The sequence below is a fragment of the Symphalangus syndactylus genome, chromosome 10 (genome assembly GCF_028878055.3).
Source record: "Symphalangus syndactylus isolate Jambi chromosome 10, NHGRI_mSymSyn1-v2.1_pri, whole genome shotgun sequence".
Classification (NCBI taxonomy): Eukaryota; Metazoa; Chordata; class Mammalia; order Primates; family Hylobatidae; genus Symphalangus; species Symphalangus syndactylus.
In genome coordinates, this window is record NC_072432.2 from 59,567,574 (window position 1) to 59,581,154 (window position 13,581).

At 39.8% G+C, this 13,581-nt stretch overlaps 1 protein-coding gene across 2 annotated transcripts in view; it reads right to left on the reverse strand.

Moving 5' to 3' along the window:
• ANXA3 (annexin A3) overlaps positions 1-13,581 on the reverse strand; it is a 59,620-nt gene that overhangs the window by 28,123 nt on the left and 17,916 nt on the right. For both annotated transcript variants that reach the window (XM_055297230.2, XM_055297231.2), the window contains exons 3-5: positions 9,996-10,083; positions 4,073-4,167; positions 937-1,050 (exon numbers count right to left, since the gene is read on the reverse strand). In XM_055297230.2, the coding sequence (XP_055153205.1) occupies positions 937-1,050; positions 4,073-4,167; positions 9,996-10,083 (297 nt within the window). The remainder of the gene's footprint in view (positions 1-936; positions 1,051-4,072; positions 4,168-9,995; positions 10,084-13,581) is intronic.

The following is a 13,581-nucleotide window of genomic DNA, read 5'->3' on the forward strand; positions in this document are numbered from 1 at the left end:
TGGGACTACAGGAATGCACTACTATGCACAGCTAATTTTTTTAAATTTTTTGTGGAGAAAGGGTTTCTCCAAGTTGTCCAGGCTGATCTCAAACTCCTGAGCTCAAGCAATCTACTTACCTTGGCCTCCCAAAGTATTGGGATTACAGGCAAGAGCCACAGCACCTGGCCTTACAATAAATCCTTTAACGTCTATGTCCTGCCTATTGGTTTTGCTTCTCTGAGGGAACCCTGACTGATATAAATAGAATTTTAAAAAGTCACAGAGTTAGACAGGAGCTGCACTATGTTGGGTGATGAAGGTCGTGATAAGGAGCTTGGATTTTAAGTATACAAAGCCATTGGAAATTTATGCAGGTAGATAGCATAATCTGATTTTTAAAATAAATTAATAAAAATAATCTTGGCTATTCTGTGTAGAACGAATTTAAGGTGGGCAAAAATGGAGGCAAAGGGACCAGTTAGAAGCCTATTGATATGGACCAGTCAAGAGATGATGGTGGTCAGACTAGAACGGTAGCAATGGATTTTGAGAGAAGTGCACATATTTATAATGGATTTTGAAGTAAAACTAATGAACCTGCTGACAGATTTGGGAGCTAGGAAGGGTAAGAGAAAACAAGGCCTGAAGGATAATGCTGGGTTTTTAACTTGAGTGTTGGGGTTAATGATAGTGCCATTTACTTTCAATGATGACAAACTAGAGAACTTGACTCTTCATGTCAAACAAAGGGTATGACAAAATTCTTCCAGCCCAGGAACATTTGGGCTTAAGGTTCTACAACTGTTCCCTATTTCAGAGTCATTCTACCACTGGGAGAGTATAGACCAAAATGGCATCCAAGTCCACCCATCACAAGTGTGCACTGCAAGAAAGTCACTATTTTTGATGACTCAGTCAAACCCTGGGCAGAAATGGCTTGTGGGGGGCTCATACCTTCATGGATTTCTTTAGTTGCTTTGCATCAAAGACTGCTGGTGGAGTCACTAGGGCCACCATGAGATGCTCAAAGTGGCCAGAGAGATCACCCTTCAAGTCATCTTTCAGCTCCTAAAATCAAAAAACCAAGGAGAAAAATGTGAAATACTTTTCTCTTTCTCTAAAGTCACCTAGTGAAAGATGAACATACGTATCAAAATCAGACAAAACATGTCCTCCATCCACAGGGAATAAACAGAAGTGTTGAAAATATTTCTATGAATATTAATCTGCATTTTCTAATTACTCCCAAATTGTTCTGTTTTGTAGAGGTTTTTTGAAGGAGAGCCAAATGGGAGGATTCCATGAGTGCCATAGTTAGGAACTGTATTCAAATGCATTTCCTAGGTCCCCCAAGCTTTCAATGCTTAGATTGGGGTAAGGGAAGAGGAAGAGGAACCCTTATAAATTCATGCCCAGCTTCACTGGGAGGTGCTCTATTTCTTGGTGTCTTGCCTCTCAGTAACTCCCAAAGAGCTCCAAGAGGAAGGGGAAGGGAGGACAGTGGCTGGTCATTTGTCTCTGGTGAGAATGTGGAACTAGGTGGCATCAGAAGCAATTTTCTGGCAACAAGTAAGGAAAAAAACCCTAAGTGTGGAAATATATTAGACTTATTTTTTCTAACAAATAATAATTATACTTATTCATAAGGTACATAGTGATGTTTCAATACATATAATGTATGGTAATCAGATCAGGGTAATTGCATACTCATCATCTCAAACATGTAACATTTTTTTGTTTTAGGAATATTAAATATCCTTCTAGCTATTTGAAACTATATTATTGTTAACTATAGTCATTCTACAGGGTGATGGAACACTAGAACTTAGCCTCTTACAGACATTGCCTATTGATATTGTTTTGAGCACTGTTTTCACACCTAAATACAGTCCATGTCCCCTGCTTAAAGGGGGGTAACAGAGTTTCTATTTTCAATATTCAATGGCATAATACTGAATAATGTTTGTTCCTGCTCCTGATTATTTTCAGCCCTGAAATAGAGGCTGGTAGCCTCTGAGCCTGCTGAAACGCTGTGGGCACAGACCGACACAACCACACTCCTGGCGGGTGCAGCAGCAGCATGTTCCTGCTGAAACAAATGGGATTGCATTCAGTGTTATCAGCTCTGCTTTAATTGCCGCAGTGTTATTTTCCTCTCTAAATGGTAAATTTCACTACCATCTGTCCTCAATCCAAGCCACTGCAGCTGAATCTTACACTTCACAGCTCTCACCCTATTCCACTGTGAGAAATGTTTGCTCCCTCCACCTCCATCTTTCTTCCATATTTTGGAAATACTGAAAGGCCAATAGATCATTCACCTTCTCTATATGTGAAAGCGTTGTCTTGTCCAGAAGCTAGGCAATTCATTCAATTCAACAAATGTTTTCTGGGCACCTGCTCTGTGCTAGGCCTTTAAAGGTAAGTTAGACAAAGTCCTTATCCTAAGACATTCTGCCTCATGGGAAAAACAAATATTCAAAGACAAAATTTCAATATAATATGTTATCTGATAAAGGGAGCTCAGAGAAGCGTGTCTTAATGGAGCCTGGGGGCCTGGAGAACACTCCCAGGAGGTAATTCCTGAGGTGCCTGTGGAAGGTCACTAGACCCTCTCAACAGTTGGTCAGGTCTGTTTGTAACTTTTCCCTCCACAGTTCATTATCTACAGCAGCCAAAATAATCCTTTAAAAATAAAAACTGCATTATATTATTCCTCTGCTTACAAACCTCCAGTGGTTCCCTGTAGCCCTTAGAATAAAATCTAAACTCTACCAAGACCCGAGGCTTAGCATGTTCTCAACCTATCTCCAGCCTCATCTCTTTCTTCTGCCCCCTTCACTTTCTACATTCCTGCCATATTGGAATTCTTTATTTCTCACATATTCCCAGTTTCTTTTTGCTTCAGGGCTTTTATATTTGCTGTACCTTAAATACTATCTCCTGATCAAGTAGGGCAGAACCCCTAGTATTGTTTAGGCTTAGTGGGGAGTAAGGTAACAACCCCTCACTGACATTCCTTCATCACCCTATTTGCAGGAGCCAGTCACCAGTCACTGTATATCATATCAACCATTTTAATTATTTCACATCACTTATCATATCTGAATTACTTTTATTTACTTGTTTATTATATTCTAATAGAATGTTAGCTCCATGAAAGAAGGCAGGATGTGCTTTTTATACCAGTCTATCTCCAATGTCTAGGATATCTCCTAACACAGATTAGTACTCAGAAATAGGCATTGGACAAATAAACTGTATAGCAAAGACCAAGTCTTACTTTTACTTTTTCCTTTTTTTTTTTTTTGAGACGGAGTGTTGCTCTCTTTCCAGGCTGGATCAATCTCGCCTCACTGAATACTCCACCTCCCGGGTTCAAGCGATTCTCCTGCCTCAGCCCTCAGCCTCCCGAGTAGCTGGGATTACAGGCATGTGCCATCACACCAGGCTAATTTCTGTATTTTTAGTAGAAATGGGGCTTCAGCATGTTGGCCAGGCTGGTCTCAAACTCCTGATCTCAGGTGATCCACCCGCCTCGGCCTCCCAAAGTTACTTGTTCTTATATAGTTTCTGCTAATTACCAAATTTTCATTTGCTGAATGAATTAAACCTATAACTACATAAATATTTTTAAATTAAAAGAGAAATAAAAGGTTATCTGAGACAGAATTAGATAGTTTGCCTAGTAATTCTTTGTTGTGGAGGGCTGCCTTGCGCATTCTCGGATGCTTGTAGCATCCCTGACCTATGCCTACTACACGCTAGAAGTACGCCCCACCGTCCTGTTTGTGATCATCAGAACATCTCCATTCATCCCAAATGTCCCCTGGGGAGCAAAATCACTTCTGGTTTAGAACCCACTGGGCTAAGGCAAACCTCATCCTACAGGTGAAGAAACTGAAGCCCAGAAAGACCAAGTAAGATGCCCAAAGCCAGTCATCCAGTTCAAGGCAAAACCATGACTCAGATTCCAGGCTCTGACTGGATGCACAGGGCATCTTCTGTTACACTGTGGGCATAACCATGTGGGAGCGACCACGGTACACTAATGATCTCTTTACTGCCTGTCGTGTTAACATGACCTTACCTTTCCATATGCCACTTGATATTCCTTAACAATCAGCTGCCTCTGTGCATTTGACCTCTCAGTCAGAATGCTGATAAGCATTTTCTCATCAGTTCCTAAATGAAACAAAAGTTATTTTACTCAATATTTATGCTCAATATTTGTCTTGAACAAAAGCAAAATGATCAATGGCCTGAGACAAATGCAGAGAGTAAGGCATTTTAATTTCCAGCTTCTCACCTGGTTGGAATCTTTATTTATTTATTTATTTATTTATTTTTGTTTTTCTGAGTTTTGGCAAAGAAGTTAACTTTATTTGGATAGTTTTGGGGGAAGGAAACAATCATTGTCTAAATACTCCTTTCTGTACATCAGACAAAAGAACGTACTACTTTTGAACTTGACTTTTTTACCTTTATGAGGTTTGGTTACTGTCTTATTGCCTTTTATCTCTCTCCCATACTTGATATCAAAATATTTCTTCCTCTGGAAAACAGGAACCAACACTTATTGAGAATCTGCCCTGCATGAAACATCCTTTTATTCATTGCCATAGTTAATATTCACAGGGCCCGCTGTACTAAAGATGAAGACACGAACTTATTTTCCTTGCCAAAGTCACACAACTTCTGAGTGGTCCAGCAAGAAGTTGAACCCAAATCTCTGACCCCAAAACATATATTTCTATCTCTGGTCCACATCTCTCTCATGCATTTCTTCCACATCTCTCTGTCTCTTCCTTCATTTCCTTCCTTCATTTCCTTCCTTCATTTCCTTCCTTCCTTCCCTTCCTTCCTTCCTTCCTTCCTTCCTTCCTTCCTTCCTTCCTTCCTTCCTTCCTCCCTCCCTCCCTCCCTTCCTTCCTTCCTTCCTCCCTCGCTCCCTCCCTTCTTCCCTCCTTTCCTCCCTTCCTCCCTTTCTCTCTCTCTCGCTTTCTCTCTTTCTCTTGTTGCCCAGGCTACTGTGGCACAATCTCAGCTCACTGCAACCACCACCTCCCGGGTTCAAGCGATTCTCCTGCCTCAGCCTCCCAAGTAGCTGGGATTACAGGCATATGCAATCATGCTCAGCTGATTTTTTTTTCATTTAGTAGAGATGGGGTTTCACCATGTTGATAGGCTGGTCTCAAACTCCTGACCTCAGGTGATCCAGCCGCCTCAGCCTCCCAAAGTGCTGGGATTTCAGGGGTAAGCCACTGCGCCCGGCCTCTCTCATGAATTTCAAACCCATATACAAAATGAATTGTTTGTAAGCGAAAGGTAACATCAGGCCAGAGCTGATGCTGACCTCCCTGAGAATGACCTCAAGGTCACTCTTATCTTGATGACTACAGTAGCAAGATAAACATGGAAAGTTGTGTCTAATTAATTTCCCAACCCACGATGATACCTGGTTTGGGAAGCTGTGAATTGGCTTGCAGGCCTAGAGCACGCATTACTAGAGAGGTATAAAAGAGCACCTGGAACTCAATGCTCAACTTCTTTGTGTCAAGGTGACCCTCACAGACCTCATCTACACACTTCCATGTCAGTGGTACATAACTCACATCAATGATGAAGCAAAAGCTTCTGTGTACTTGGTTAGCTGCTGGGCCTCCCAATGAAAGATGCTGCCTTTCCGTGTCTTTGGTTTTATATTCTTATACATAGTTAAGTAAATACTGAATCAGATTAAAGTGTATTTGTGCTCTGTGGGTCTGAGTACCAATTTGGACCCATCATCTGTGTACTGTACCCAGCATCTGTGTCAGTACACTACTGGCCACCACAACTGCACAAGCATCTGAAATTCAGCATGTTCTGGGTGGAATTTATTGTATTTCCTCTCTGACTTGTCTTTCTTTCTATGTTCCCTCATCCACAACTATGGACATAGTCTTCCAGGCAAAAATCCTGGGAATCATCTCAGATTCCTTTCTTTATCTTATTCTCTATATTATAGCAATTATCTGCATCTCTTAAATTTGTCGTCTCCTCTGCCTGACCTCTGCCACTGTGTCCTTATCATATTTTACCTGGATAACCTAAATTGCCTCCTAATGTGACCCCCATAAAATTATTCCTGTACACTACTGCCTAAGTAAATGTTTAAAAATACAATCTGATCATGTTATCCCCTTGGCTAAAATTCTAATGGCTCTTTGTAAGCTTCAGGATGAAGTTTAAGCCCCTTAGCTCGTGTATCAGCTCGTTATGATCTCTCCTGCCTTACGTCTGTTCTCATTTTCTACCCCCTCTCTGCATCTCTATAACCTGTGCACCTAGACTACAAATATACCAAACTACCTGCAGTTATGTGTAGTTTGTATGCCTGGCAGTTTCTCATCTCTTATTTTTAAACATGCTCAAGATCAAAAACTAAGCCAAGATGCCTCAGGTTCAGAGACTGGGTCTGACCTATCCCTAATGCAAACGCCATTATGATACCTGATTCTGACAGAACGTATCAGAAGTGGTGCTCATAAACAATAACCTCCTTCTTAAAGAAGGCCTGTAAGCCAAAGTGCAAATTCATGAGGAAACATAGTGTTTAAAAAGAGGTGACAGAATTTAAAGACTATTAACTTCATGAAACAGTCTACTCAACACTAGATATAAATAGGGCAATCAGGCTGGGTGCAGTGGCTCACATCTATAATCCCAGGACTTTGGGAGGACAAGGCAAAAGTACTGCTTGAGCCCAGGAGTCCAAGACTAGCCTGGGCAACATAGCAAGACCCCGTCACTACAAAAAATTTAAAAATTAGGCACACATTGTGATGAGCACCTGTAGTCCTAGCAATACCAGAGGCTGAGGCCGTAGGATCCCTTGAGCCCAGGAGTTTGAGGCTGCAGTGGGCTATGATTATGTCATTGCACTCGAGCCTAGGTGAGAGAGCAAGCCCTTCTCTCTTAAAAAAAAAAAAATAGGGCAATCGAGATAAATGAAGAAATAACTTACATTGAAAAATGGAAAAAAAAAAACCTCAAACAGGCAGAAATAATATTATATTGATATAAAGTTCTAATATAGTATATTTATGGAATTTGACAAGCTGATTTTAAAATTCATAGAGGAGGGCAAAGAGCCAAGAAAAACCTTGCCCAGTAGATATTTAGTGTCATTATAAAATCCTAATAATTGTGACAATGTGGTGTTGGGAGAAGCAAATAGATAAATGAAGCATAACAGAGAAGAGAAAAATAGGGAAACATAAAACAGAGGTGACATTACATACAAATCAGTGTGAAAAGGATGAGCTCTTCAATACATTGTTCTGGGACAATTAAACATCCACATGAAATAGGATAAAATGAGACACCCTAAATACCATTCATGAACATTAATTCCATGTAGATTAAAGATCATAATATGAAAAATAAAATTTCAAAACTTTGAAGAAAAAATATAGGAGGATATCTATCTTTATGACTTCATTATAGAAAAGATTGAATAAGCATAAATCCTGGACAAAAATATTGGTAAACTTGATTTCACTAAAATTTAAAACTTCTATGCAATAAAAATTGCTGTAATCAATTGTATTAATCTGTTTTCACATTGCTGACAAAGACATACCCTAGACTGGGCAATTTATGAAGGAAAGAGGTTTAATGGAGAACTCACAGTTCCATGTGGCTGGGGAAGCCTCACAATCATGGCAGAAGGGAAGGAGGAGCAAGTCACATCTTACGTGGATGGCAACAGGCAAGGAGAGAGCTTGTGCAGGGAAACTCCACCTTATAAAGCCATCAGATCTCGTGAGACTTAGTCACTATCATGAAAACAGCCTGGGAAAGACCTGTCCCCATGATTCAAACATCTCCCACCAGGTCCCTCCCACAACACGTGGGAATTATGGGAGCTACAACATGAGATTTGGCTGAGGACACAGGGCCAAACCATGTCAACCAATGTTAAAAGAAAACCATAAACTTATAGGAAATATTTTCATAGCTTGTAATATTTTTTAAAAAGTTTGTACTGAGGAATTATAAAAAAAACTCTTGCCAATCATAAAGAAGACAAACCAACTGAAAAAAATAGATAAAATCTATTTTATATTTTATTGACATATGAAAGTGGAATCAGATGCACAAGTGAGGATGCTTAACTGCATCAGTCATTGGAGTAGAGAGAGGAAACAAATGCACATGCAGAATAAGATACCATTTATACCCACTTAATTAGAAAAATGGAACAGTCTTACTATAGCAAGTGTTGGTGAGAATATGGAGCAAAAGGAAGTCTTGTACATTGCTGAAAGGAATGCTAATTTCTACATTCATTTCAGAGAGCAGTATGGCAAAATTTCTAATTTGAAGAGAAGCATCCCCATCAATGTGGAAATTCCAGTTCTTGTCATATTCTAGAGAAATGCTAGCAAATATGCACAATGAGACATAAGAGGAATATTCATTGCAGCATTTTTATATTGCAATATAAAAGAATTGCAGGCAATTTAAATGTTCCATCAGTATTCCCATCTTCTGATATAGTGATGCAGGAGACTAACATGCAGTTAAAATTAATGCACTAGAGCTAACCATATCAACATGGATAAATCTCAAAAATATAATGCTAAGGGATAAACACATATTGCAGAAGAATGTATACAGTATGATTTCATTTTATGCTGTTTGAGACCATGCAAAACAATATGTACATGTATATGTAGTTGTGGTATTAAAAGTTTCATGTGAGTGAACTCTAATTTGGGATGGTGTTTATCGCTAGGGAAAGGGGCAAGAGTGAAATCCAGGAAGAACTGACGAGATTGTATTGGTTTTTTGTTGTTGTTGTTGTTTTGTTTTTGAAATAGACTCTCACTCTGTCATCCAGGCTGGAGTGCAGTGGCACAATCACAGCTCAGGGCAGCCTCAACCTCCCTCGATCAAAGTATCCCCCTACCTCAGCCTCCCAAGTAGCTGGGATCACAAGCCCAAGCCATTATGCCAAGCTAATTTTTTGAGTTTTTTGTAGAGAAGGGCTCTCCTTATATTGCCAGGCTGGTGTTGAACTCCTGGGCTCTAGTGATCCTCCTGTTTCGCCCTCCCAAAGTGCTGGGATCACAGGCATGAACCACAATGCCCAACCAAGGGGGCCATATTTGTAATGATTTATTATGATAATTATTATTGTTGTTGGTAGCAGTGGTGGTGGTGGTTAGATAGGACTAATACAGGGTGGTCACAGGAGAACAGAAAATTCCAGGCAGCAGTTTCACATGACTAGCAAAAGGAAACTGTTGAAATAGCTGCAGAAACTAGCTGCTGATATGACCCTGAAAACCCATAGTGTGGATCAAGCTGCTAAAACCCACTGGACCCAATATGGCACTGGATTTGACCTAGGATTCTCCTAGGATCTCATTATATGCTAATTAACATACTCAATCACACACCCACCAGTGCCATGGCAGTTCCGGAAACACCGACATTTGGTGTAAAAAGGGGTGGCACTACAGTTCCAAGAAATCATCTTTTTCCTGGAATCTTCATTACTATTCCACCCCTCGGTTAAAGAAACCCGTAAAGGCAACAGCCCCAAACCCCCTTGTGCGCGACTGTCTCTTGAGTACACTCACACTCCCCTTTCCTGAGTGTGTACTTTTCACTTTGCAATAAATCTCTGTACTTTCAGTCTTTTTTGAGCCATCCTTGAATTTCTTCTCTAGATGGTGTCAAGAGTCTGGATACCAGCCAAGGTTGAGATTCCACCGGCATTTGGGGATCTCCCCTAGACCACCAATATCAGCGGTAGTTTTTAATATTAAGTAAATATGATAAATGTTAAGATTTAATAAAACTGAGTTCTCTATATATTTCCTCGTTGTTTCACAATTTTAGAAAATTCCTGACAATTTATCAAATTGAGTAAGCCAATCTGAGCAAACTGAACTTTTAGATTGTAACTTGCCTGATTTGCTTCAACATTAAGAAAGGAATTGTAAAATACCACTCACCAATTCCTTTGATTGCTTTCCAAATAGCTTCAGCATCCACTGATGGGCTAAAGTCTGGATAATCTCTTACTGTTCCTCGGTGTCCAACCTAGAAGGAAATAATTGAAAGTCCCATTGGTTCAAAATGACATCTTTCTTGTATTACACATGCATATTCCTTCATGCATATGAGAGGCATATGACAAACCCATAATTCGCACACCTTCCTACCACTTCAGGAGTGGCTCTGAAATTGCCTTTGGGAAATTATGACAGAGAAATCTGACATGGTTAACTCCATCTTGCTTCTAGCCTCACAGGCTGGCTATCTTTGCTCATTCCTGGGTGTGGGGCAAACTAACTTCAGGAGGAATTTAGTTTATAGTTTAAATGATACTAGCTCTTTCCAAAAGCTAAACTACCCTTGTAAAATTAATGAAAGTCCACCAAGTTAGGAGGATGAGAGGGGACTGAATTTTACTAAGATGTAGGCATAGTTACATAATTATCTGCCATTATTCTGGAGGTCACACTATTTGCAACCTCCCCAATTACTCTTGCAGATAACATCACTATTATAGAACCTACAGTTGGCCTTTTGAGATGTCTTTTAGGCTTTGCATTTCTGACTACTGGACAGCCCCACCCAGACCAGCAACTCCTCTGGTGGCCCCCATTTAGAAGCAGACTCAGCCTACAAGGACTGTTTTCTATACCCCTATAATTGCATCTCCAACCAATCAGCATGCCCCTTCCCTAGCCCCCTGCCCACCATTTTAACCTTGAAAAACCCCTAAGTTCTGAGCCTTCAGGGAGATTGATTTGAGTCATAACTCTGTCTCCCACATGGTGTGGCCAGCCTGGCATCAATTAAACTCTTTCTTTACTGCAATGCGATGGTCTCAGTGGACTGATTTTGTCTGTGCAGTGAGCAGGAAGAACCCATCTGGCAGTTACAGTTCAAGTGACAGTCTACCCCCCAGACGTAGGGAATATGATATCTGCCCCATATCTCAGGAGTCCTCTTTTTCTCTTGTGTAACAAATTACAAATATAAAACATTGGTTTTCTAGAGCAGTACATTGTGTTAATCTTGGTGACACTGAAGAAAATTTGTTTTAAAGTAGCGTTTGCAGGAGAGCAACAAGAAAGCTGAAATTTCCTAAATCTTCTTGTTTTTCAAGTGATAATTCAAAGCTCATCATGGCATCTCACACAGAAGTAACTGTGGTTTACAGACTTCAAGATGTTTTAATTAATGTTGACCATTGTCCTTGGGGAATCCAAGACTAAATGATCCATAAATGAAAATCCCCTTAGGACTGTCTGTTCTTAAGCTTTGTTTAATGAATGTGCAATTAGAAGACCTTCTAAAAGCTCTACTGACATCATAGATCTTCAGAAATTGCAAGGAAGTAAAAAATGCCACACTACTAATTTTAAGCATGTAAATTAGAAGCATGTCAGTAAGCTGGGAAAGACCATAATACAGAAAAAATATTTTAAAATTGCTTATGAGACTAAAGAAGGACAGCCACAAAGATGTCGAGAAAAATCAAAGTAAATGTAGATTTATATGGTAGTTCCTAACTTCTTGAATAAAAATCTGTCTTTACAGTAATAACATTTCCTTTTTAAACAGCATTTTTCTGTCCTGTTACTGAATAGTATTGGCTCTGTTGTCTTGTATTAATATGACTTCATTTTGGCTCTCTTGAAGGGTTTAATATTTTCATGGAAGGACATTATCTGTCACATTAAAGTGAATGGAAAATTAGTGTTCTGGCACAGTAAAATATGATAATCTGCTGATTCATTAGATTAGATTGAATAATTGATTTCAATACACTCAAACACTGTTTAATCTTATAGCACCCAAAATAAGAACTTTAGAACCTAGAAAATAATTGCAAGTTAGAAACTAGTTGTGAATGTTCCTGACCTCAAGATACCTGTAAGAAACCAGTCACTTTAGTCTGGGCGTGGTGGCTCACTCCTGTACTCCCAGGACTTTCGGGGGCCAAGGACAGAGGATCACTTGAGCCCAGGAGTTCAGGGCCAGCCTGGGCAACACAGTAAGACCCCGTCTCTACAAAATATTAAAAAATTACCAGGTGTGGTGGTGTGCAGATGTGGTCCCAGCTACTTGGGAGGCTGAGGTGGGAGGACCACTTGAGCCCAGAAGGTCAAGGCTGCAGTGAGCTATGATTGTGTCACTGCACTGTTGTCTAGGTGACAGAGTGAGACCCTGTCTCAAAAAAAAAAGAAGAAAGAAAGAAAGAAATCAATCACTTTAATATAATCTTTGATGCGTTCTCTTTCTCCAAGGCTTGATAAATATTATATGGATTCACAGAGCCAACTGGCTTCATTTCACTTCTATCCACCTAGGAACTTTTGTGTTGATCTTACCTGTTCACCTTCCAGTGTGTGGCATTGTAAAAGAACTACCCCAACGTTAGCGTGTTTGAGTGCTTCATGCCCAGCACATTTTATATGCTAGGCACTTTATATATGTTAATTATAATCTGTATAACAGCCGCAATAAATGAGAGTAAGCAATTTCACATAAACAGCACCAAGATTTAAGAAGACCAGAGAATTTGATCAAGTCTACACAGCTAGTTGAGGGCAGAGGTTGAATTTAAAAGCAAACTAGACTATTCCAGACCATTCCTGGTGTTACATGAAGTGTAGTCTCTGTACGACCTGGGGTGATACTTTAAATGTATATGACCAGGACCCACCTTCTATATACTGAACCATATTTTTTAGAGATGGGGTGCTAAATTCTACATGTTTAAGAAGCTCTCAGGTGATTCTGTGCCATGCAGATATTGACGTGGCTGATTCTAAATATAAAAAGACAAAATTGTGGTCAGATCCCAGTTGTTCATGAATCATGAAAACTCAGGGTTTGCACTCCAGCTGTGAACTTTTCACTGTTCTCTACCACCTACGCATCAAAATATGCTAAAATGCCAATGCACAGAATTAGAGAAGGAGAAAATTTCCAATTTATTATGCAATTTAGTACTTAGTAAGAATTAAATGGGGGAGGAATAACTTGTTTAATTACAAGGGGGGAAGAAAGTACACATACACACACCCCAGCTTGAAAAAGGGCTTGGGAATTCTGAACTGGAATTTTAGTGAAATATTTAAAACTGCTTCCATTATTTAAATGAATGGCATTATTCATTTAATAGACTTGATTGCCCAAATCATTCAGAAATATTACATGACTTACAAAAAAACCTTACAATAAAAGATTAATGAAATCTTTTAAAACTAATACATGAACAAAGTGCTTTACAAATATTTAACTCTTACAAGGGCCTTCATGAGGTGAATTTTATTATTTCTAATTGAAAATGGAAGAAACCCAGTCTCCCAGAGATTATTTGCTTAAAAGGGCTCTGCTAATAAGGACAGCCTCAGGACTCAAACCCATCGCCTTATGACTAAAATGCCCCCTGCTCTATACCACATCACAATGCCTCAGGGGAGTACATCTTAGTGGTCCTCAAAGTGTGGTGCCGGAAGCAGCAGCATCAGCATCACCCGGGAATGTGACAGAAATGCAAATTCTCAGGCCCAACCCCAG